The 27,365-nt window shown below is 37.3% G+C and overlaps 4 protein-coding genes across 4 annotated transcripts; all 4 read right to left on the reverse strand.

Moving 5' to 3' along the window:
* Positions 1-65: 65 nt before the first annotated feature.
* On the reverse strand, positions 66-6,103 carry LOC125229805. Its single transcript, XM_048134748.1, has 5 exons — positions 5,851-6,103; positions 5,372-5,450; positions 4,263-4,402; positions 3,823-3,924; positions 66-893 (listed from the first exon to the last, which is right to left on the reverse strand). Exons 1-5 carry the CDS (start codon positions 5,905-5,907, stop codon positions 807-809), a joined length of 465 nt encoding a protein of 154 aa, XP_047990705.1. The 5' UTR covers positions 5,908-6,103; the 3' UTR covers positions 66-806.
* A 2,279-nt stretch (positions 6,104-8,382) lies between these two features.
* Positions 8,383-10,880, reverse strand: LOC125231660 (5-hydroxytryptamine receptor-like). The gene is made up of 3 exons (XM_048137161.1): positions 10,785-10,880; positions 9,841-9,948; positions 8,383-9,066 (listed from the first exon to the last, which is right to left on the reverse strand). Exons 1-3 carry the CDS (start codon positions 10,878-10,880, stop codon positions 9,010-9,012), a joined length of 261 nt encoding a protein of 86 aa, XP_047993118.1. The 3' UTR covers positions 8,383-9,009.
* A 153-nt stretch (positions 10,881-11,033) lies between these two features.
* On the reverse strand, positions 11,034-11,945 carry LOC125224993 (neurotensin receptor type 1-like). Its single transcript, XM_048128512.1, has 2 exons — positions 11,717-11,945; positions 11,034-11,678 (listed from the first exon to the last, which is right to left on the reverse strand). The coding sequence occupies exons 1-2, from the start codon at positions 11,943-11,945 to the stop codon at positions 11,071-11,073; spliced, it is 837 nt and encodes a 278-aa protein (XP_047984469.1). The 3' UTR covers positions 11,034-11,070.
* Positions 11,946-18,402: 6,457 nt separating this feature from the next.
* LOC125228564 (retinol dehydrogenase 12-like) lies at positions 18,403-19,584 on the reverse strand. Its single transcript, XM_048133179.1, has one exon. The coding sequence runs from the start codon at positions 19,452-19,454 to the stop codon at positions 18,483-18,485; it is 972 nt and encodes a 323-aa protein (XP_047989136.1). The 5' UTR covers positions 19,455-19,584; the 3' UTR covers positions 18,403-18,482.
* Positions 19,585-27,365: the final 7,781 nt, after the last annotated feature.

Consider the following 27,365-nt stretch of genomic DNA (forward strand, 5'->3'; position numbering starts at 1 on the left):
CGCAGTGCCCGTGGCGTCACGGCCTATTCATTACTAGTATGACAGTGAGTATAATAAAATTACTATTAGGTCATTAGATATATTTGTCGTAATAAATGTTATGTACTTATGCTTAAGCCATGTAACCGGATTTGTTGTTATCTCTTATTTAGTTAGCTCATTAGTCTAATGAATTGTATTAATTCTAAAGTATTTCATAGTAAACACTATTATACATAGGTATATTATTCGTATGGTGCGACTGGAAATATACAAAGAGTTGGAAAATAATACTATTATTATTATAAAATAAGACTAAGTAATACTATTTTAAATCGCATTTAACAAAATTCGTAATTGCATTTTTCTTAAAAGAATGAGAACATTAAATCTTACACATATTAAAGGACATTAAACCTAGGTATCCTAAGCATTATATGTTTATGCTATGTATGAGCAATTATGTAATACACAGTCAGTGGTGAAATATAATAATTTATTTATTTACAAATAGATATTTCTAAATTCTTTAACTTCTAAAATGCGATCAACTACTGTCGTGTGGAGTGTCATGCGTCCAGCGAGCCGTCTAAAAAGCAAAATTTGTCAACACTAAATACTTATGTATATTAATTTGTGGAAATAATGATTAAAAATTACAAAACCGCTAGAAAATATTATGTTTTCAGACTTAATATGATTATCTACTTAAAAACTAGGCAACTCATAGTCTCGTAGTTACTAGAGAAAGTCAAATTCTTATTTAGTGACTTCTTCGGACCGGACCTTGAGCGTCGGTATAGTCACTGGTGGGCACGTAATAGGTATTAATATTGGGAGCCTGTCGGTGGGTACACGTAAATTCCCATGTCATCCAATTTCTGTTGCAACTCGCGTTCCTCTTGGACCAGAGCCTGAAATTATCATTCAGTATTAGGTTAAGCGACTAGGCTAGCCTAATCAAGGCAAGCATTTATAATAATATCATTTCTTTCTTAAAAAGACTAAAGACTGGTTTTTTTTCTTGACAATTACGAGTAACTATTTACCAACATGAATTACTTAATATTAATACTCTTAAACATCTCCGATGACAATAAATTAGACTGAATAGCTACAGCTAGTACGGACCTCCTCTGCTTTACACATAATTATCCCACAGTGACTAGGGTTTGCAATCCGGATATTCGAATATCCGAATTATTCGAATATCCGCCAATATTGTTATCCGAAAATATTCGAATAATCTAAGTGAAATTATCCGGATAAACGGATAATTTCTATAAACATTATTTTTTATTTATAAGTGATATATTTAATAGATAGACGTCACTTGAACCAATTTCGATCAATTCTTAATATGGATAATGTTATTGCTAACAAGTTAACACCTATTTATCTTCAAAATCAAACTAATATTTACAAAACAAAGAAATCATTCGTGAACAAGAAGTAAGCAGAATGCCTCACCCCACGCACTCAGTTCTTATCGAATATTCGATTAATTGGATGATTAAAAAAAAAACAGAAAAACGTTCAAGTATTATTTTTTAATATGAAAACGTTACCCCGACCTACTTTCATTACTGCTAATAGCTAACGTGAAGTTATCTGTAAAACCATACTTAATAAGGGAGATTTATACCTAGATTTCCTGGTCCCTTGTTTTTTTGAAATTGAAATTTAGCGCCTCACTCCGAATTTAGCTGTTATCAGTTCCATGGCAATTTAGTACTCCAGAATTCCCTCCACTTCACTAAGAAATATAAGGCATTTTCCTTTTAAGTCTTTAGTTACATGCATACACAAAAATCGGTCTAATTACTACTTATACTTTTAAATCTTAGCCGATCTACTGATCAGTTGGAAACTAAAACCCATCAAATCGCTGCCGAGCAATTTGAGGCGTTTTGGATTTTAATGTTTAAATAAGTTCGCCTTTGTACCTCCTCCTTCTTCATTCTTTTAAATTTTATGTCTGGTATATTTTATGTTGGTGGTACAGTAAAGAATTTACTTACTTATTTATCACCTCTCCCCTTCCAGTGGTACTTTGGCACCAGCCACTGTGCAACTAAGGTTTAAAATGATCCACACCTGGATAGAAAGTGTCTTCGACTAATTGCTTCTCTTTTTTTGGTTATTCTGTTTTGAACAAGTACCCATATCTTTGCTCACTCCTGTACTAAGACCCTAACCAGGACGCTTTTGTTTAGAGCCTACGAAAAGAGTTTTCAACTTTTTATATTAAGTATCCGATCCGGTCCAAGATGGCATTTGGTACGGGCGTAGGCATTTATGCAAATGACTAGTGACTACAGTGGTATAGTATCAGCATGGACAATTATGCCACTGTCTTCCAAGCCGAGACATACCCAATAATTACCTGTGTACATAAGAATATAGTTAGACAAACCCAAGGAAAGAATATCTATATACTCAGCGACAGTCAGGCGGCACTCAAAGCCTTCACATCGCCCAGAGTTGACTCTAGACTGGTATTAAACGGCATCCAAGCTCTTAACAAGCTTGGAAGGCAAAACAAGGTGCAACTGGTATGGATACCCGGGTACGAAGGCTTCATTGGCAATGAAAATGCTGATGAACTTGCCAAGGCCAGGCCAGATCTGTAGACAACTTCACAGATCTGAAGGAACCATTAAAACGGCTATGAAAGACCAAGCAAAGGCTAATCACCAAAAAGAGTGGGATGCCCTGCTAGGTCTGAAGCATTCAAAGCTCTTTATGCGGAGGGTTGAATCTGGATGGAGCAAAAAGTTAGGAAAGCTAGGCAAAAGACAACTCCAAATTATAACGGGGGTGTTCACAGGCCATTACGGGATCAAAGGAATTTTGGCCAAGATGGGACACGCTGACTACACTGATTGTCGCATGTGCGGCGAAGAGGAAGAGACCATCAGACATCTAATGTGTGAATGTCATGCCCTCGCCAGACAAAGAATGAAGAACTTTGGAGCAGGCTACCTTGTACCAAAGGACATCAGAGAGCTACCCATGAGCCTCATCATCCGATACGTGGAGATGGTCGAGAAGCTCCTGAATAGCTGAAGGATCTTAAGATCGAAGGGGGTAATTTCACAAAAGATCCCGATGGGTCGAAGTGTATCCGGAAGGGCCCCCGCAGATTTAAGATGAGTATCCGATCCGATCGAGCGGAGGACCGACTCCTATACATTCTCGAAATCATTCAAGGCGCCATCTTTGATTTTTGCCTTTGAAATCCTTCCTACATCCGATATCGGATCGGATAATATGACAACGCTGTATGGCCCTATAACCATCATTATATCCAATGATGTTGTCTCACGTTCCACTCTCAACAAGCCATCCTCTCTACCATCCATTTCCAAGATAAAGGTGTTGTCAGAAAAACTTCTCCTTATACCTTACACCTAACTAATTACTACTACTGTCTTATATCAACAGCTCACTATCTGATTGCAAGATTCTAGTCATAGAACTAAAGATAGAGAGCTGGGTGTGTTTTAATTTCTACAGTTTGCTGATTTACGCAAAAAATAAATAAAATATGTAGGTACATTTCGCATTATGGCGCTCATCTATCTCAGCCGTTATCAATTTCATGCTTCTACGCACCTGGAACATTAATTTTGTTCCGTTTAATAAATTATCCGAAATTATCCGAATTATTCGAATATTCGAATAATAAAAATTGTATTATCCGAATTATTCGAATATTAAAAACTCGTCGGATAATGCAAACTCTAACAGTGACATCACTGTTGCCACTGACACCAATAGGTATAAGTACTGAATTATCTTCACGACTAGGTTAGACAAGCCAAGACAAAGAGAACTCACATAGATAGGATCGGCTCTGAGGGTGGCGTGGTTTTGCTCGCGGAGCTCCTGCAGTGACGTCAGCAGGTTCACGGTGTCCACGTTTGCATTTGTTAGTTGGGTCTGAAACAGGAAAACCCTCAATAACCCTTATCTACGTGAAAATACATAACAATCATATTAGTATCAGTATCATAAGAGTAGTGAACAATGTAATTGCTATAACAGAATCATTGTTGCTTTTAGATAACGGTAGGCACTTTTTTATTATTATTATACTCAAGAATTACAAAACATTACTTATACAATGCTCCACAAAACTACAATTAGTTTGACTTTTGATGAGTGTATTTTTTATTTATGCTGAATTTAATATAAACAGTGAGAAGGCAGTACATACATATGCTTCTTCAATACTGTAACTACTGCAGGTAGTAGCCAGCTGCAGCACGGGCACTCACCTGCAGCTCCAGCATCTCCTGCAGCTGGACGCGGGAGGCCTGCTGCGCCTCGTTCAGCAGTTCGCTGTACCGGCTCTCGGATCGCAGCTCGTTGTCTAGCTCTATGGCTAACACGTCTCTCTCGCCGACTATCTCATCATCTGGAATTTTTAATAGGTAAATATCAGCTATAATAAGACCAGTTAAAGGAAGTTACTTAATAGCAACCATAGAAAAACTGGATCTCGTGCGTCGACGCTCGTGAAATTACCAATTAACTGCGGCCGCTGCGCAAATTTTGAGTAGGAACTCGGACGTAGGTATCTTTTTTAGGGTTCCGTAGTCAACTAGGAACCCTTATAGTTTCGCCATGTCTGTCTGTCCGTCCGTCCGTCCGTCCGCGGATAATCTCAGTAACCGTTAGCACTAGAAAGCTGAAATTTGGTACCAATATGTATATCAATCACGCCAACAAAGTGCAAAAATAAAAAATGGAAAAAAATGTTTTATTAGGGTACCCCCTACATGTAAAGTGGGGGCTGATATTTTTTTTCATTCCAACCCCAACGTGTGATATATTATTGGATAGGTATTTAAAAATGAATAAGGGTTTGCTAAGATCGTTTTTTGATAATATTAATATTTTCGGAAATAATCGCTCCTAAAGGAAAAAAAAGTGCGTCCCCCCCCCTCTAACTTTTGAACCATATGATTAAAAAATATGAAAAAAATCACAAAAGTAGAACTTTATAAAGACTTTCTAGGAAAATTGTTTTGAACTTGATAGGTTCAGTAGTTTTTGAGAAAAATACGGAAAACTACGGAACCCTACACTGAGCGTGGCCCGACACGCTCTTGGCCGGTTTTTTTTGTTTGTCATGCCAAAATGTTAATGTTCAAATGAAGGTTTCGATCAACGAAAAAAGTAAATAAATATTATACATACATTCAGTGGAATTTAAATGTCTTTTAATACAAAAATGGCTGTGACGTACCTACAGACAGACGGACGGACAAGCAAGACAAAGCTAAAGGGTTTTTGCCATTTTAGTTACGGAATCCTCAAAAATATACTAGATAAGCACATAATTATTAATAATATATATTATATAAATATGTATGCGGGGTACCTTCTTCAATAGCTATTCGTATGATGTCGTTCATGCGGCGCCTCAGTGCTTCCAGTGCTACTCGTTCTGCTTCTTTGCGCTAAATAAATAACAAAAAGTAAAAAGGTCTAAATAAAAGTTTACATAATACGAGTAGGTATGACACTGATTCACTGTAGTTAACTTACATACCTTACCTTAATTTAGCCTAATTAGACATCGAAAATTAGAAGCGTAGATGACATTTAATATTCTGAAGATTTAAAGCGAGCCTCGAGAGACACAAAAGGCAGTAGCTTTATTTTTAAAATAGTTTTTTTACAGAATATGTAAACATATTATGTTTCGAAACGATTTTGGAGTATAAAAGTAGGTTCACGGGGTATTTGGATGCTATGCATACTAATATCTTAGTCTATATTATTCATTCTTTTACTTTTAGGATACGCTCGTGCAAATAAAGTTACTAAAGGGTTATGTTATAGCTGACAAAAACTCACCATTTCTTCTATCTCATGGCAACTTGAAATCTCAGCATCACTTATATTTTGATTCATCTTAAAATATTACACTAACTTTCAGTAATTACTTATTTGATCTTATCGAAACTGGTAGTGATAATAATTTCTGGTTGCACACTTGCACTTGGACCCGTATTCTTTTAGAAATGTAAATACTTATATTACAATTCGGTGGGTACTTATGGTAAAGAATAGATAACGATTGGATATCTGGATAATGTGTGAGGTGGGGGTATAATACCTGATGACAGGTAGGTAATTGTTGTTAAATAACACGTGTTGATAATTATTAAATAGTAAATTATTCATAATTGCTAACGAAGATAAACTTAAATTCCCATGGACTTAAGTTAAGATAAACTTAAGTTCCATTGGGACAGGGGACTACACACTACAAAGATACCTTCATACACACGTCTTTGATTGAAGATACCCAAGTTTTTATGAAAATTACCTTTGTTAAAGAAACTCTTTTATTTGTTGCAACAAATAGGTACCTTATAAATAGATTAATTATTCTAAATCCAGGAAAACATAATAAGGTACGGCGGGGCAAATCTGGACTGGGGGGCAATTGTAACTAATCCATGTTTTCCATTATTACTATGATGTTGAGTTCTACATGTATCCACTGATTCGTTGTCAAACCGGACCCCAGGCTCCCATAAGCCGTGGCAAATGCCGGGATAACGCAAGGAGGATCATGATTACGTTAAGAAATGAGTCGATCAACTTATTAGCAATTACCTACTTAATAGTAGTTTTGGTAAACGGTTTTGCATGGCATTTTTGGTGTTAGAAAACATGGTTTTTAAAATATACGCACGAAAATATTAATTACCTACAGGTGCTACTTATATGAGAGCTATATAATTACATCAAATGATGTAAACATGTAAATACCTACGTGATCGGGTCTGTTACAGAAGCATGGTTATAACGCAGTTTATCGCCAACACACGTACACACGTAACCTATCTAAATATGTAAATTTTATATACATATTTTTATGTATTTATATCACAACATATGAATCATATGGTTATACATGTAGTATAGAAGTACTAGAGTATATCGTGATCGTCAAAACGAAATTTAACACTAGCTAGTTAGCTAATCCCGATAACTTAATTTAAGATTTCATTATACATACGATGAACATGTTGATGAACGATTAAATCATGAAATGAAGGATACCTTCTGTGCATAACCATAGATTAAAATATAAGATCATACCATCCCATACATTAAAATGCGACCGCCTAAGAACGCGCATACACTACCTACACCACACGTAGATGGCGCCATATTGTCTATCTCTATCGAATTAAACAAAAAAGAAAATAGTGTCATTACGAAATTGTATTACTTAATACTTACTTAATCCATGGACATTAAAATATTTTTAAATGCCAATGAATACAAACTAGAGTGCCTAACATATTGGTCATCATAAGACTCATAAGTTCATAACAAGAGTTTAAAAATATGTACTTTGAATTATGAAAATTAAGCACATAAGTAAGTAAATAATATTTTATTGATATTATGATTTTTATTTTATTTTACAACTTAAAGCAACACCAGCAGCAGCACCATTACACTACAAAAATGTGTAGCGTTAATTACTTTATACCTATTTTTTGTTTTACAATGTTGCTTATCACAAAGTCTAATTACTACAATTTGCGAGATTAAGTTCTTGTATGCCGGATGCCGTTACGCGGATTCGTCTATTTGTAGGTAAAGGTAACTATTATGAAAATATCTCGCTATACAGATTAATTAATATAAAAGTGGTACCATGAGACTGTTCTCAAGGCACAGTGTGGCATCAGACCTCATTTTTGGCCATGGTCTGTTTATAGTAAAACCGGCCAAGAGCGTGTCGGGCCACGCTCAGTGTAGGGTTCCGTAGTTTTTCGTATTTTTCTCAAAAACTACTGAACCTATCAAGTTCAAAATAATTTTTCTAGAAAGTATTTATAAAGTTCTACTTTTGTGATTTTTTTCATATTTTTTAAACATATGGTTCAAAAGTTAGAGGGGGGGGGACGCACTTTTTTTTCCTTTAGGAGCGATTATTTCCGAAAATATTAATATTATCAAAAAACAATCTTAGTAAACCCTTATTCATTTTTAAATACCTATCCAACAATATATCACACGTTGGGGTTGGAATGAAAAAAATATCAGCCCCCACTTTACATGTAGGGGGGGTACCCTAATAAAACATTTTTTTCCATTTTTTATTTTTGCACTTTGTTGGCGTGATTGATATACATATTGGTACCAAATTTGAGCTTTCTAGTGCTTACGGTTACTGAGATTATCCGCGGACGGACGGACGGACGGACGGACGGACGGACGGACAGACAGACATGGCGAAACTATAAGGGTTCCTAGTTGACTACGGAACCCTAAAAACCGGTAGCCTAGACCAAAAAAATGCTACGACTAAAACTCCCGAATGTCAAATATGACTAGTTTACGAGAAATTATTTTTTGAAATTTAGGGCAAATGTACCCGAAAATTGACTAAAACTCAAAATATCCTGAGAACGGTATCGATTATAAAAAAACACTTTTAAGAGAACTTATAGAACTAGCAATATACTATCGTATGGAATAATCAGCACAGTCCTAACATCATTCATATCGGTATTAGAACCAAATTAGTCATTTTCGATTTTGATTTTTTTTCTCGAAAGTTCCTGTATATTAGCATTTCTTTTATTTTTTTACTGAAAGGTGATTAGCTTCCCTATATGCCATAATTATTGTATTAAGCAATTCCATAGGATCTAGAAATTATGGTGTGCTTAATTACTCTATGGGGATTTTATATGGGACGTTTACTGAACTTATTGGTCAGTTTAAGGAGTCTCTTAGCCTACAGACCCTATAGTTGAATTTTTTGCTTTTGTTACCGCCTTACAGGGGTTCACTCGGTATGACGTAATGTATTAAGCTCAAGAGCGCTTGTATTGTGGGTACAACAACGATACAACGATATATAAATACTTAAATACACAGAAAATATCCATGACAATAACAAATACATATCTGTGCTGTGCTATTGACCACATGGCACCCTTTTTCGAAACTTCGCCTGCGCCTGCGCTCACGTATTACACCTTACACCTGGGCGGGACTTGATGAGACGCTATTCCTGAGCTTCGTATTCCAAAACGACTGGAAAAATATGATTTTAATTAGAGGCAAATAAGTCAGGCACACTTGGAACATGCTTATTCACCTAAACGTGCACTGTACGAATATACTTAAAGTGTATACGAATATACGAAGCCCGACGCACACGGTTCTAAGAGCGTGCGCAGACAGAGAGCGGTCTGCGTTCTGTCAGAGTTCCGCGTTCTGGTGACCGTTGACCGCTCAAGAGTTCCAACGCACACAGGCGGCGTTCAAATTCTCGCGTTCTAGTTTCGTTTGTGTCTTTGTACATGCAACATGTCACTGAATAGTTCGTTTTCCTATGAAAAATTATTGCTCAAAAACTCCACCTGTTAAATTCTCCTTACAGATGAACAGCGATTCGATATTTCTATTCGCATGTCGATGAATAGTTTCATTAATTGAGAAAAAATAAAGGCTGGCTGTAATTTTAGGGCATTGTAATTATTTATTAAAGATAAAATAAACATAACAGCATTTCGTCGTGTACTATCCGTAGATTCGACCTCAGAAATCCTTCCTTTTCCTAACCAATTCATTTTTTTTTCTGTGTTTGCAACCTCAGACATCCCCGCGTTCCGGCGTTCTCTGTCTCCGCGGGAAAAGAACGCTAGAACGCGGCGTTCCACTTTGACCGCCGCGGGCAGACTGCCCGATGTGTGCGTTGTTGCTACAGATTCGGTATATTCTAAAGAACGCAGAACTCTGAACGCGGAACGCAGAACTCCAGACCGCTCTCTGTCTGCGCACGCTCTTAAAAAGTGCATTGCTTACCTTTAAAGCCTTTCTGAATTTAGTGGACATAAGGCTGAAGAGGATAGGATTAATTGCGATGCTAAACCAGCTGTTGATGTCTACAACTCTATATCCGAGCCCCCACCACTGAAACCCGAAACAAAGATTTAATAGACGAGTATAACAGTCTCATCCTTCACTCACGAAGAGGTCCGCTCGTTTAAATATTTAGATGTAAGTAGTAATAAGTTAGAAATGAGTTTGAATAATAGTACATTACTACAGAGGCCGGGACAAAGGGGGTTGCCGGCCGAAGACATTATAGACGTCCTAGCCGCACCTGCAACGTCATACTTCGCGGCCAATTATAAGGCACATAACATCAATATTTCATACCATGTTTGAGAAATGGTACATTACATCAGAGGCCGGGAAAATGAGGATTTCCGGCCAAGTGGGTATATACGGCCGAGCGAGCGTGCGAGCGAGGCCGGATAGGGATACGAGGCCGGGAATCCGTTTTCACGCCGAGGCATGTATAGTCCTTTTCTCAAACATACAATGAAATAAAAAAAAATGCTCTAAAGGACAATATTTTATAAAAAAAAGTTACTTTGCAGGCCTAGGCCTAAAAAATAATATGAAATCCCTTTACAGTCCTCTCGAGTTGTTGCGCCCAAAAAGCGATACTTCCCAGCCCATTTTAAGGAACGCAAAGACAATATTTCACTGCATGTTTGAGAAAAAGGCTTTTTTTATTATCAGTCTCATCTCTAGTTATTTTCTTATAGATTAATCTTCTTCTTCAGTCGTTCCCGCAATAGTGAGAATCGTGACATCGTGTCATTCTGTTGAAGACTGGGTCCCTTCATAGGCATCTGTTCCTCGCCAAGCGCATGGCCTCGTGCAGTTTTAATAACTTATATGTTATGTTTATAAATAAATCAATAGAACGTAGATATCTTAAATATGTGAGGCCTTACCTTAGCCCAAGCTCTTAGCTGCTGGAAGTCCAGGGCGGCGCTCATGACTCGGATGGCGAAGAACGGCAGCCAGCAGATCAGGAATGACACCGTCATAGCTACTGGAGACAAAACCACGACACTAGATAAGGTACGTTAGCCGCACGACTTCCTACGTACGGACACTGTAATAAGGTACCATACCCGGGTAAGACAGAACTATTTTTTGGCGAGTTGGAAGGACATTAAGTACATATTCAATGCAAATACAAAAAACAAATTTCAAATTCAAATCCACATAATCCCTTTAACAAAATAATTCAGAAACTAAGTAATGTACGCCCAAAACTGAAAATACATTTTTTCCAGACCCAAAACCGAAAATTATTAACTTACCTATTAATTTGTTAACTTTGCTTCTAGGATTTGGATAGTTAAAAATCTGTTCTTGCAAATAGTTTTTCGGTTTGACATTCACTTTGATTGCGATCATCGTATATACAAACGCCATTATTAGAAGTGGCACCAAAAACGTTATAATCGCTAGCAGTCCGTTCACAACCCTGGCTACAGCCGTCGGAACCGTAAAGCATACGGTCGACTGTTGATGTCGAGTCGTAATTGCTTCAACTGTAAACATCTCCGGGACGGTCTCCATAATTGCTATAAGCCACAGTAAAACAATTATTTTGGACACTCTCCGCCACATTGGAGTAGATTTCAAAGACATAGGACGCATAATGGCTATATATCTCTCGATAGATAATGCGGTAATGGTCAGGATACTGTTGTTCCACGAGCAGACCACGCACACGAAATATATTTGGCAGACTAACTGGCCGTAGATGAAGGTGTCGTCCAGTTTTTCCTGCACCGCCAGTACAATACAGGAGGTGACAATCAAGTCGGACACGGCTAAGTTGAATAGGTTGCAGTAGGTTGCAATAGGTTGCAATTCGTTGCAGTATGCATAGATTTGTCATGGTAAATGACCAGGCACGTAAGCAAATTTCCTACAAGGCTGATCGTAAAAATGCAGATCATGGATATTGTGTATACCACCTTGGAGTAAGCATACTCTTTAGGCAATGCTTCTTCTAAAAACTCGGCCCAAACTGTATAGTTAAACTCGCGGGATGCAGATAAAATTTGGTTAAGCATTGTGAGCGATAAGTTAACCATTTTGGTATTTCAATTGACTAGGTAATATCAATCGCTAATTTTAATGGCATTTTCCATGCACTAAAACACGCACATACGACGAGGTACTACTTGTAGTGGGCGCGATGTGCGCAGGGAATTGTTTGCTCTAAGCGTTAACTTTGTTTGAGGTAGGTATAGATACACTTAGATTAATTGGATTAGCAAAGGCAATGTTTTTTTAAACGACTTTAATACTTAGGGCGCTATCATACTGGCGAGTCGAAAGCGAGGCGAGCGCGCAACGGTCTCTCTGCGATTTAGTATTTTTCGAGTGAGTTTGTTAATTGGACTCGCGGCGCGGCGAAGTCGTTGTGCGCTCGCTCGTGGCGAAGTCGCTTAACTTCAGACTATTTAAGTATTTTTTTTAATATTTACGCTATTTATTTCCACACAAATACAGAGGTCAGATGTCAGTCACTTTCGTAAACCTAGTGCCTACGCCAAATCTTGGGATTCGTTGTCAAAGCGGACCCCAGGCTCCCATGAGCCGTGGCAAATGCCGGGATAACGCAAGGAGGATGATGATGATCAATCCAACGTCAATCGCTTACGGCTCAGCCACGACATTGGTCTAAGCGCGACAGCGGTGAGCGGCAGCCATACATTGGAGCGAGACACAGCGATGGGACTTTTCATTCGCACGTATGGCTGCCGCTCACCGCTGTTGCACTTAGACCAATGTCGTGGCTGGGCCGTTACGCTTCGTGAGCGTATCGTATCGTAACTAATTAGCACTCCCTATCGCTCTTCTGTAGTGGTGCAACAGACTATGTTTCGATCGTAAGTAGTACGACTGGCCCCGTAGCCGAATGGCATTTCTCCGACGCCAAACGAAAGCGATACGCCGCTGGCTCTGTCGCGCCAATACGCAAGCGCGATAGAGATAGATATCTACTAGCGCTTCGTTTCGTGAGCGTTTCGTGAGCGATTGTGCCATTCGGCTAGCCACCCTGGGCCCATTTCTTGAAGCTACAAGTTACAATTTACAAGTGGTTGTCAATATCTAATATGACAAGTTGGAAAGAGACTTCCGCTTGTAAATTGTAACTTTCAGTTTCGAGAAATGCGCCCCAAGGCATTGAGGTATAATGTACTAGAGAGGACACGGCGAACAAAAAGTTTGCGCCACGAACATAAGTCTAGTGGACTTATGTTGCCTCAGTCAGTCTCTGCGCGTGGTGGGAGGAGGTTGTCTCTGACTGCACACAAATAAAATGAAAAAATGCCTTCCTGTGCTATAAGATACTGTTGAAGCCATACGAGAAAATCTAATAAAAGTGACGGTGTCACATTTCATCGGTTAGTAGACAAGCTATTTTGATTTAACTTAATTTAAGTCATTATTATAATGAAGGGACGGGCTCCTTAAACGCGAAGCTATGGCCGCCATTTTGACAACTGGAATCATAGATGAATCGCGCAGACATGACATGTGGGTAATAAGGTATAATAATTGTGATCATATTCTGTTTTCAATATATAATATAAAAATATTTATTTCAATTTATAGTTTTGAATATTACACGGTTTTAATACGAATTTTAGTCGATAATATTATACAATAAGCATGATTTTGAATTATTTTTGAATTCTCATTATTGACGAAAAATAGTGACACCAAAACTGAAATAGTATTTAATGCAACCGGTGTTTAAGGGAGGTAAAACAAGGTGAATGGCGCGATTATTATTGTGAGCGACAGAAACTTACAAAACTAATTTTATTCAAGGGAAATTAAAATTTATGAAAAAAACAATTACGTATGTTTATTTCACTGAGTAGAAATTAAATATAACACAATGTATAATAGTGCTAAAAGTAAACTACTTAGTATTTCACACACAAAGTATAAAACAAAGGTCTACACTAAAAGTGTCGCGTCAATGTGGTCAAGTCTTACTCTATGACACGGTTCGCTTCACGCGCATGCGCCTCCGCGCCGGTTGCCGCCGCTGCCTGACAGTCGGCGCACAGAATATGTTCGAGTTGTCATTTCTAGTACGTAGTACATAGTAGTTCAATGCCCCAAGGGCTCATAAAATTGTCTCATTGTCCCAAAATTTCATCCTTGACATTTTGAGGAAGGTCTGACAGCTCTGGGCTCTTAGTCCATGTATAGTCAACATTATTCCAACTTAAAGCCTGACAAGGTTTTATTTGACCCTGAGAGTGTCGCTACAAACCGATTTCATATGGCAATAATGTGCGGACGTCATGTATAATGGGGACAGTGTGTACTGGTTTCGCGTTAATATTTGTAGAAAATTAAAACATGGTTTTAGAGAATCAAAATTTAATAAGCTAGGTTTTAAGACTTGCTACTTCTTTCCGCACAGCCTAAAATACATGAATCTGGTACCTTTATCGAAGTCGTCGATGTTTGTTTTCTTTTTACGTGGGACCTTGTTTTGTACTTGTGGCAATGATGGAATGGCCTCCTTGAACAACCGATCTCGGAACATTGTTGTCGAAATGCTGTGAAATCCTTCATCATTTTTTGTTGTACGTAATTTATCACGTTCAGTATAATTATTTTCACATTTTTAGGGTTCCGTAGTCAACCCCTTATAGTTTTGTCATGTCTGTCTGTCCGTCCGTCCGTCCGCGGATAATCTCAGTAACCGTTAGCACTGGAAAGCTGAAATTTGGTACCAATATGTATATCAATCACGCCGACAAGGTGGTAAAATAAAAAGTAGAAAAAAATGTTTTGTTAGGGTACCCCCCCTACATGTAAAGTGGGGACTGATTTTTTTTATTCCAACCCCAATGTGTGATATATTGTTGGATAGATATTTATATTCATATTCATATTTTTTATTGGTAAAAGTAAATTACATGTCAGTGGTTACATTACATTTCATTGTGTCAAATATCAATAAAAATAATAACAAAAAATTAATGAGGGTTTTAAAATCGTTTTTTGATAATATTAATTTAATATTTTCGGAAATAATCGCTCCTAAAGGGAAAAAAAGTGTGTCCCCCCCCCCCCTCTAACTTTTGAACCATATGTTTAAAAAATATGAAAAAAATCACAAAAGTAGAACTTTAGAAAGACTTTCTAGGAAAATTGTTTTGAACTTGATAGGTTCAGTAGTTTTTGAGAAAAATACGGAAAACTACGGAACCCTACACTGAGCGTGGCCCGACACGCTCTTGGCCGGTTTTTAATATTATTTTGAGCATATTTGCGATGAAACCGTTAGAAAATTTAATATTTTAAATTTTAAATTAACTTTAATATTTTAATTTTAATATTTTAAACTAACTTCTAGTTTACGTCACTGACATTCGATGACTTTCGATGACGGGTGTCAAATAGTAGGTAAGTAATCCTTGCCAGTAAAAGAAATTAGTTCAGCTGGAAATCCGCAACGCGGCGAGGGTCAAATAAAAACTTGTCAGGCTATAAATTATAGTATTTTTCACCTCACTAGCTCGGAAAGGACTTTTTTATAGAATAGAACAGAATAGAATAGAAAACGTTTATTTGGTGAAAATATACAAGTAAAACAACAATAGCCTTAATCTATATACATCTTAAACTAAAGTCACCAAAAAGGTTTATCTTTGAAAACAGATAGCAAAATCGCATTTTATCCACAAGAGTGCAAAGAATATTTGAAATCCGAACATGTCATTAGTTACTTTTTTAAATATAATTTCTTGTAAAGGCATGTCCCAGACAGGACAATTTTCTCCCTGTGCTTAAATCTTGTGATGCGAACGTAAAAATAATTTCATATCGAATTGTATCCGACTAAAAACATAAAATTCAAACAATTTTATAACATGATTTTACCATAAAACACTTGAAATCGTAGAAGAAATTGTATTTTTGACCCTTCCATTGTACTTATTCAGAACGCACCTTAAGTAACATTGCAACCTCAAAACGTGTGAAACGGAACGCACCCAAATAGATTTTTCTTCTTGATTCTTAATTTGAAACTTTTGTGGTGTCGGTCGGTGCATCGTGGAAATTGTAATAAACGCAAATCGACTTATTTCTGTGCAATATGTTCCAATTGTTTTTATTGCGTGTTTCCTCGCTTTAATGAGGTGAAAAGTTATGTATTACACACGGGATGCAAAGTTATTTTATACGTGGGTATTGCAACACTCTCTACGCTCAGGATTCTATTTTTGAACTACTCGCTTCGCTCAGGATTCTATTTTCGAACTACTCGCTTCGCTCGTGGTTCAACCATAGAATCCATTCGCTAGCTCGTAGTTCAGCCCTATATAGAATCCATTCGCTAGTTCGTGTTGCAATTTCACACTCGGTTAAAATACAACTTTGCTCCCTTGTATAACAAATAACTATTATGCAACAGGCATTTAAATGAGGTCAAAAAAAACGAGTGGCGTGGGTAACAATTTGAGGCGAAGCCGAAAATTGTTATTAAGACGCCACGAGTATTTTTAGACTCAGTTAAACACCGTTGCATACAATACTTTTTCTACGACCATGCACTTAGTTTTTAATAGTTTTCTTGAATAACTTTCATGAAATTCACACTATTTCCTGTATTTTGACGCAAACGTTTGCACTGCCAGCTCAGCTGCCCAAAGCTTTCCCGCGCACGCGCGCAGTATCGTTATAACAATGCGTTGCCATGGTTACAAAGCCAAACAACGCGTTTTTAGTTTTTTCGATACTGCGCGCATGCGCGGAAAGCCGGCGGACGCTGGTTTTGGGGAATAAACTTTTATGTAGGGTTTGAAAGATCTATGCACGACCCTGTACCTAAATGACAAACAACAGTTCGGGAGTAGAAAAATAGTTATTTGTTTTACAAGGGGGCAAAGTAGTTGTTTAACCGCACGTGCCAATATTGATACCCGAGCAAGCGAAAGATTCCAATATTGAACCGCGAGCGCAGCGAGTGGTTCAATAAGTGGAATCTTGAGCGTTGCGAGGGTTTCAAGGCACGAAGGTTAAACAAACTTTGCCACCGAGTGAAACACAAAAATTTTCACCACACCAACACGAACAAAATACTGACTATAAAACATCATAATTTTTAAGAAAAAAAAACCGCCTTCCTTTGGGGTTCTGGTGATAAATACTTTCAAATGTTGGATTATGTTATCAATTCGTCTGTATATTTTTTAATGTTTGTTATTCGATATCTCCGTCATTTCTGAACCAATTTTGAAATTTGGATGATTCTGAAGTACTTACAGATGAGAATGATTATCAGAACGGAACTCTAACCAGGGGCGGCTCACTCTTCATCAGCAGTTCCACTGCACCAAATGTCACTGTTCTGGACGTAAGTGCATGCTGTTCTTATAAAAATACCAAAGTCACTATAAGTGTGCCATTCAGATTTGAGGAGTTCCGTTCTGACCATCATCAGCAGTTCCACTGCACCAAATGTCACTGTTCTGGACGTAAGTGCATGCTGTTCTTATAAAAATACCAAAGTCACTATAAGTGTGCCGTTCAGATTTGAGGAGTTCCATTCTGACCATCATCAGGAGTTCCACTGCACTAAATGTCACTGTTCCGTACGTAAATGCATGCTGTTCCTTTAAAAACACAAAAATCACCATATGTATGCCTTTCAGATTTGAGGAGTTCCCTCGATTTCTCCAGGATCCCACCACCAGAACTGGGTTCTGAGAAAAATGAGACCAATCTGTATGCATATACATTCAATCAAAAAAAAAAATTTTCAAAATCGGTCCAGTAACGACGGAGATATCGAGGAACAAACATTTAAAAAAAAATACAGACGAATTGAGAACCCCTTCCCTTGAGATTTGGAAGGCGGTTAAAAATAAATGAAATCCATCAATCTATGCAATATTTATGATTCAAAATCATCATTTACAGGTAAAATCTAGCAGCCAGATTAAGACATCGAGTTAAAATTTGTATGAAATTACTTTGCCCCCTTGTGGATAAAATGCAATTTTGCTATCTGTTTTCGAATAGCAAAGAAAGCCTTTACCAGTTGATGTGGTGAAAACAAGTTAACTTTCATAAGCCTGCATGTGCACGCAGGCGGTGTGACAGGTCTTATGAGAATGAGGAGGCACACTCAATGGTTATGACAGATGGCGCCACCCTATTAGTCCATTGCACTGATAAAGAATTTCATACGTGAGAGCGAGAAGATGATAATTATGTTTTCTCTCTCTCTCTCACACACATATGAATGACAGTGACATGCCTAGGCAGTTGCACAGGCGCCGCCTGGCGGGATAAAATGTCAGTGTGCCTCCTCATTCGTGCACGTGCACGTCTACGGATACGCATCGGGTGTGACTCGGCCTTAATAGTTCAAAAGTGTGTCATTAAATTGTAATTGTGTAACTATTTGACGACCGGTCTGGCCTAGTGGGTATAGGTGACCCTGCTATTATATTAAGCCGATGGGTCTAGGTTCAAAGTCTGGTAATGATAATTGACGTAATGGTATTCACTCAGTAAATCTATATCCTATAATATTTATTTATTTAACTAAGTTTTAAATAATGAGGTCTATTTTTTCTGACATATTAAGTTTGGCACGTCACTTGGTCTTTTAGTTCTTCATAGCCCACTAGTTTTTCTGAGTAATTCCACAGATCAGTAATAAGTTTCTTATTTTTAGTTTTTCTAGTCATATAGCTCTCTTTACAATCTATAAAGTACTTTCCGGTGGTTGTGGCTACTTCTTTCGCAACCGCTAAATAAATAATTGTTTGAGCTCCTTCCACCACATTTCTTGAAGAAATCCAACAGAGAGAAGAAAACAAAAGACGTTCTAGTGCACACGATGCCGCAGTAATGTTAGTCATGATGATCCCAGGGTGAACGGCATTCACCGTGACACCTGATCCTTTCAGCTTTCGAGCCAACTCAACGGTAAACAATACTGTGCACAACTTGCTGTTGCTATATGTAAACATGTCCAAGTAGTAGCCTTTCTTGTTTATGTGTTCAAAATTAATTCTCCCAAAAAAGTGTAAAGTCGAACTAACGTTTACTATTCGGCTTTCCCCAGTTTTCTTTAGTAAAGGTACAAGGAGAAGAGTCAAAAGAAATATTCCGAAGTAATTGACTTGCATTTCTTCGACAATGCCATCCTCTGTGAAACGATCCCCGCAGCCGTTGACTCCTGCGTTGTTGATGAGGACGTCCAGTCGCTTCTCCGTGCTGGTGACGTCCTCGACGAACCGGCGCACCGACGCCAGGGACGACATGTCGAGGTGCTTGTACACGACTCCCGAGTTGCCGGTCTCGGCGATGATGAGGTCGCGGGCTGCCAGCGCGCGGTGCTCGTTCCGGCAGGCCATGATCACTCGACCTCCACGTTTCGCCAGGTCTTTGGCCGTTTCGAACCCTAATCCGCTATTAGCTCCTGTCACTATAATAACTTTACCTCTCATGGGAACCTTCGATTTGCAAGATGTTTTACTTATTAACACGGACAGTTTAGTAACAAAAATAATAACTAAAACAAACACCACAAATAGTTCTCCTCCCATCTTGACAACACTGAGATCACACGCGTGGTTGATCGTTCTTAATGACGGCCTGCGTTTCAACTAGTGGTGCCCTTTATGCAGTCATAGTACCTATTACCTATCAGTCTCGCAGTAAACTGTCCTCGTGCATGTCATGACTCTATTATGCGCCGCTCACTTCAACGGCTTGTGACGTGAATATAGTTATCTTTTTAAGGTTCCGCGACGAAATAGAAACTTGACCCAGAACTAGTCTCCTGGTACTCCTGGTATTAAGTAATATATTGAGCAATATAGGGCAAAACAGAAAAAATGGGTGCAATAATTTAGAGAGCATGACAACTGTAAGCAATTTATTTACGACAATTATTAACAAATGCACTGAATTTGGACAAGTTTTCTATGTACCTACCTACAATTTATATTAGCGTAATAATTTTAATTCCGTAAGAAAGAAAATAAAAATGACATGTAGAAAAAAAATGGTTCCATAGTAGAAATACAATGTTAAGTGGACGGCAGAGAAACATATTGCAACTATGTTGCAAACATACACTCGTCGCTAAGTCGGGGGCAGATGTTAGTATATCATAATAATTGTATTATCGTAGGAAGTTCATATCGGCAAAGGTCCAATGTTCAAATGGGACCGATTTTATACAATTAAATCTTAAATATTAAAGGTAGGTATACTAGATATGCTAATAAGGCAATATGCCCACCAAAAACATACCTGTTAAAAAGGGGGCCAAGTTCCTATAGGCTAAATTCAAATTTAGAAGTATTCTGATTTTAGATATTTTTAACCAAGTAAAACTACGTATTTTCACAACTGGTATAGTTCCATATAAACTTAACATTGGATTGGATTTCCAACCTTTTTAGGGGATTAGCCTTTCCTATAGGCCCTCTTTCTTTAACAGGTATATTTTTGGTGGGATTATACGTTTTTTCTTAATTTTTCATAATATGTATTAATGATACGTAAATAAAAAATAAAATCATACATGTAAATATTACAATAACACAGCATTCATTATAGGATAATTAAAGTCAATAGACATTGAGTCACTGAGGACAGCATATCTAATGAACTTGCTCCTTAGATAAACATTATCTTGTCCGACGACCCTGAATGCATTGGATGCACGCTTTACTGTAAATATTGTGTATTACTCGAATACCAGTAATATTCCGATAAATAGTCGGCATATAACGCTGACCGTCATAACATAATATAATATTTCCCCTCACTAGCTCGGAAACACGTGTTTTATCCTTTAATGCCAGCGGGTAAAAACGCGTTTTATCCACTAGTGGACCAAGTAATTTGACCTTGAATATAGTCAAATTTTCTGCTTTACAATTGATAAAAGTGGGTGAATCTAGTGATGAAGATGATTTACCACCTGTGGACTACTGGAAGCAGTGATAAACGCGTTTTTTGCGCTGTAACTTCCTCGCTATAGTGAGGGGAAAAGTTTTGTCATTTTGTGTTACACACGGGTGCAAGTGTATTTTACTTATTCTCGTTTTACGAACTCGCAAGTTCAGGATTCTATTCTCGAACGACTCGCATCGCTCGTGGTTGAACTATAGAATTCTTTCGCTTTCTCGGTTTTCATTTCCACACTCGGCGTTAAAATACACTTTGCACCCTTGTATACGTATAAGAAATAACTAATGTTAATTTTTTATTTCTGTAACTGTTCTAGAACCGAATTTTCTTAAGTCACCCTGGTGAGATGAGTGGAACCGGGGTATGTTTTGTATTCATGTATCTACATATTTTTATGTCCTAAACAATGATGACTAAGCGTGAAAATGTTGGGCTGTACCCAGTAAGTAACGTACATACATACATACAATCACGCCTGTATCCCATAAAGGGGTAGGCAGAGCACATGAAACTACTAAAGCTTCAGGGCCACTCTTGGCAAATAAGGGGTTAAAAGAAAACGAAACTGTGGCATAACATACGTAGTTACATAACATAACATACTATAACAAACTTAATTACCCCCTTATTCATAAACGTACCTACTCTAAAGCTATCAAGCCGATAAAGTTCGTTTGTCCCTTTCCGACGTATATTGGTGTAATAGAAAAGGACAATAGTTATTTGTTATACAAGGGGGCAAAGTTGTATTTTAACGCTGAGTGTGGAATTGAAAAACGAGCAAGTGAAAGGATTCTATAGTTGAACTACGAGTGAAGCGAGTGGTTCGAGAATAGAATCCTGAACTTGCGAGTTTTTTAACACACGAGAAGTAAAATACATTTGCACCCGAGTGTAACACAAAACTTTTCCCCTCACTATAGCGAGGAAACTACAACGCAAAAAATGCATTTATCACTGCTTCCAGTAGTTCCACAGGTGGTAAATCATCTTTATTACTAGATTCACCTACTTTTATCAATTTTAAAGCAGTTAATTTGACTTTATTCAAGGTCAAATTACTTTACCCACTAGTGGATAAAATGCGTTTTTACCCGCTGGTATTAAAGGACAAAACACGTGTTTCCGAGCTAGTGAGGGGAAAACGAACTTTATCGGCTTGATAATTTTAGAATAGGTTTATCCCTATCGCTATCGCTATCGCTATCCCTATCGCTATCGCTATCGCTATCCCTATCCCTATCGCTATCCCTATCGCTATCCCTATCGCTATCCCTATCCCTTATCAAGATGTTTAATAATATAACACTTTAAGTTCTCGCGCTTTGTACACATATTTAAAGTCACATACAGGTCGATGTTTCGGCCAGGTTGCATAAGGGGTTAATGTTTATTTCCCACCATGTTTATTTTAAAGGTAAAAATAATGTTAATTAATCGCGTTCGACCTTAAAATGTATGTTTTGTCTCAGGGTCGGTACAAAAAAATTACACATATGAAAGAAAAAGTGACCAAGTCCTCTGGTGCCTGAGGCTGGAATCGAACCAGCGTACTTTCCAATCGTTCATATTCATATTTTGAAAAATCGCGGGCTAGGTTTAAAATCGGTGCATTTGTCATCTGTGGAAATCACCCTGAGAAATAACATTATGTCTAGGAACCCTTATGACTATGTTACATGAAAAAAAATATCTGACGTACATTGCTGGTTTTTGTATAGGGATACCAACTTTAGCAATTTTGGTTACAGGCTATAGGTAGTTATAACCAACACTATACCTAAAAATAAATTCTGCTTACATAACATAAATTATTATATTATTCTAACAGTTCAATATTCAGTCAGTCATAGTAAAATTTATGTCAAACTTAAGTTTTAATCAGCATTATAAATTATATAAGTATGGGTAGGTACAATGAATTTAGGTAACATCGTATAGATTGGCGTCGTTAAGAAATTCGTTCACGGTGTAGTAGCACTTATCAATTAGCAGCTTCTTAAGATTATTTTTAAAGGCGGTTGGATTTGTTTCTAGTTTAATTTTTTCAGGAATTTTGTTGACAATATCTAGGTATAACACGGGAATGAGGGCTGTTTCAAGTTTCAAGCAAAAAACGACATTTAGACTTTAGAGTGTAGTTAACGCTTATGTAGCGACGTCCTTGCTCGCTTGAAAGGGATATGGGGTGTCTTATGAAAGGGTTTTGAAGAGTAAAACAAATGGAAAACATATAATATTTTCGCACACTAAATGTGCTATTTCACGCAGGTCATAGAAAAGTCGTTCTCCCAAGGGAGTTATGAAATTTTTAGTACCGTAAGTACTTAACTTTTTAAAATCTATTTGCACATTTTAACATTGCGAGTGTGATAAAAACATTGCGTGTAACTCGGGGTGTAAGAATATTCCAAACTCGAGTATTGAAATCGAATCGTATCGAAAAATCATAAAGGCTGGCTTGTTGCAAGAAGGTGAATATGGCCAAAAAAACTTGGTGCAAATAATTTTTTTCTTACATTAAAATTAATAAGTAGGTAGGACAGGTAGGTAATAAAGATGGCAGTTTAAATAAACGCCAAACAACAATATTGTTAAAAATCAGTAATAAGTATTGTTCCTTAATAAGTCTTATTGATAAGCTAAATAAGGTGAAATACCCCATAATGGACGGTGATGCCATTATGGACAAAAAAACACAAATCCTTCAAAATAAGTATCTAAAATTAGTTTCTAAAAACTGACAGCTATGTACCATAAACTAGAGTTGTAGAGCTGTTTCATTTTGAAGTTTCAATTAATTCGGTTATTTCTGAAGGATTTGGTGACAAGATAAAATTCATCAGTTTACTGAAAAAAATATCAAGACGAATTCTTAGTAATGTTGCTAAGAGAGTTGAGTTCATGTAAAAAAATAATAAAAAAATAATACTCGGTGTAAACTTGAATGCGTTTTACTTACTGCATTAGGCATGAGATAAAGTCTAAAACATACTAGTTTGTTGCTCCAAAGATATAAAGAAATGGCGTTATTTTGCGACTGTCCATTACTGGAACCGAAAAACTGTCTACCTCCTATGATGGACAAGGAACAATTTACAAAACCAAAATTTACAAGAAACAATCCTATGTTAAAATAACTCAAACTAATTGCATTTATGGTATATAATATTGACTCATTGAGTATCAGTTGGCTTTAAAAGTAACATTTTAAACTTATTTCACTGTCCATAATGGGGGATCCATTACTGGAGAACTGCCGTCCATAATTGGAGAAAAAACACCTATTTTTGATTTGTTGTCCATGATTGGGTCCGTTACCTTAGATAGCCTTGCGCATTTATGTTCCTATGTATAAAATGTATAATTCGGGTCAAAGCTGTTCTGTATCTGTAGCTCTGTGACGGAGATGTCACTAAACGTGGTAGCTAAGCCACTTACAACTTACAACAATGAGGAGGAACACTCAACTCAAAGATTATGACAGATGGTGCCACCTTATTAGTCCCATTTGATTAGTCCATTGTACAGAGAAAGACTTTCATACGTGAGAGCGAGAAGAAGATATTTTTTTCTCTCTCTCACATATGAATGACGTGAATGATGCCTAGACACTTGCACAGGCGCCGCCTGGCGGGATAAAATGTCAGTGTGCCTCCTCATTACCTATTTACTCTATTTACATGTTACAAAATTATTACTTCACGCGTAGTCTTTTTCGAATTTTGGACGTCCAAAGACCCTGAAAAAAAAAACAGCATTAAAGTACCTAATGTATTAGATTACAAAACGAAGTGTAGGTGCAGTGGGTACATACATACAAATTACATAGTACATTACATACTACATACCTACACAGTACCTAGTACGAGTAGATACCTTTGTAATCCAACCACCACGGTAGGTGGTAGGTGGTTGAAGCCTCGACCTATGATGAACTCGAACACAAATTAAACTTAACCGCTGCATCTGTGTCAAAGTGGTTTATGGCTAACGGACTTATATATTAAACACCAAAAAGACTCAGTTTATCCACTTTGACCTCTCAAGCCGACAAACAAGACCACTGTCAGTAGCGGTTAACGGTAAGCGCATAAAACAAGTAATGAATGCCACGTTTCTTAGGTTCGAGTTAAACAGCAGTCTCACGTGGAGTTGTCATATTGATAAAGTCTGCAGTAAACTGGCTACATCGTGCTTTGCACTTAAACGATTAGCGAGACTACTTCCGAAAGAAATGGTTCGGTCGTGCTATTTTGCGTCCATACACTCACACCTTCAGTATGGGGTCGAACTGTGGGCGGGAGCCGCTGATTGGGAAAGGGTGTTTCGTTTACAAAAACGGGCAGTAAGAGCTATAGTACGGATCTCTCAAACCGAAACTGCCAAACCTCACTTTAAGTCACTCGGTATTATGACGCTACCATCTCTCCTTATTTTTAAAATGGCAGTGACCACTCGAGAAAAAGTAGACGCAACGCCCAACTGTAACACGGCCCCGCGCAGGTATGAGACCCGTAGCGCGCGCGCTGGAAAGCTGCCCTGCGTGTCACATAGACTCGCTAAGTCAGGGAAGCTCACACACGTCATGGGTCGCAAGATCTATAATAACCTCCCGAATGCAATAATCGCCACACCTACTATAGCAACATGCTTATAGAGCAGACATTCTATCACAGATGTCATATATACCAAGATCAAGCAAACGTATCTACTTAGAAAAAACTTGAAATCCACTGAGTTGTCCGTCTTTAATCGCAGCTTGCAGCTTTCGGGCGTCAATTTTTGACATTCTATGATTATAACAACACAAAAATTATGAACAATCAAGAGCCTGAGACATATTTAAAATTACAGGCAAGAAACAACTTCTTTATACTTTACAATAATAGTTATCTAATAGTCTTCTTGTACTAATAATTTTTATTTATAACGATTGTATTTGAAATATTGACATGTAATTTATTTATTATCAATAAAATGATTATGATTATGATGTTTTACCCACATACATACATAGTACCATCGGCAACACTATTAGCTGTACCTACTTTTGTAATCCTTATTTTATTACAAGGGCATAAAGTCTAGCGATGGTTAGTAATGTGTTATTCCACATGAATTTTGCAATAAAACGTCAACTTTAATCGTCAAATTTTTGAGTTGTCATCTTATTGCGAAATGCATGTGGGATGACACGTTACATTATTCCGTATCAGAATCCAGTTAAGGGTGTTGCTGTTAGTACCTGCCAGAGATGAGAAGTACAACTGTATAGAAAGGACACTTCCTACAGACCCGAAGTTTCGAGAGATCGAATCGTGGTGTCTTTTTTAACATATGACACTGTCCCTTTCGACTAAGGGTCGTCAAAATCAAATAAATAGTTGTCTCTTCAACACACTTGCTCGTAACGTAAAATTATTTAACCTAGCTAATCTAGTTAGATGTTTCCGAATAATACATTGGAAAGAAACGTAGATGATTAAACAATGAATTAATTATTATAAATCTGTGAGTCTAGTGAATATAAACCGCTTTGCGTCAATGTTACAATCAAAACTTCTCGAAAGCCTATTTGGGTGAATTTCTCAGCGTGATTTTTTTGTGGCGGAGCTGATATTCATTGTGTGGGCTAATTGTTTCCGGGTTTTTATTTTTTTTATGAAAACCAATCCTAAAATACTACCTTCGGCAACATTGCAAATTGTTACAACTGTATGTATATTTATTTAAAAATAATTTTCCATCGATATTCTAATTTTGGTGTAGCGTCCAGAGCCTGTTTTTAGCGGATTATTGCTATGGTAAATCCAGTAAATCCGCAGCTATAAAGAAGACTTGCCATAACTTCATTCATTATTACATTAAGTATATTTTAAGATGACATAAGTCAATATTATTATACAATTTAACACTTATAACTGAGCACCTAAAGTTGTCCGGGGGAAAGAACCAATTTTGGTGGTAAGTATTGAAATCATTTTTATGGTTAAACGAGACGCAGCAAGACGAACAAACGTGTCGTAACATGACCATTCAGGTTCGTTCCTGCACTTAGACATGACACAAGTGTCATACCTTGCTGGATTGGTCCGCCCCACACAAAAATATCTAATTTTGGTGGGTTGTAATATTTTTTCCACCAAAATTACATAAATTTTGGTGGTGAACAAATTGAGGGCAGTAACATTTTTGTTTCTATTTGAAAAGTATTTATTACATGTTCAAAGTTTATTATTTCAAGTAGAAAATAATAGAAAAATGAATAAAAGGCTTTATTTTTGATTTTATTTTTTATTTTTGTGGGTAGACCAATTTTGGTGGCGACCATGTCATTGAAATCGTAATTTCTCTAAAACTACTTATTATAATGAAAGGTCATTGATACATAACATTGGTAATAATTAGTTATATAACATAAGTACATAATTTCAACAAAAATTACAAAACTAAAAAAATCCACCAAAATTAGGCAAATTTCGAGTATGTTGAAATCCACCCATTTAAGGCATAGTGTTTCCTATTATTAT

Source organism: Leguminivora glycinivorella, chromosome 1 (genome assembly GCF_023078275.1).
Source record: "Leguminivora glycinivorella isolate SPB_JAAS2020 chromosome 1, LegGlyc_1.1, whole genome shotgun sequence".
NCBI lineage: Eukaryota > Metazoa > Arthropoda > Insecta > Lepidoptera > Tortricidae > Leguminivora > Leguminivora glycinivorella.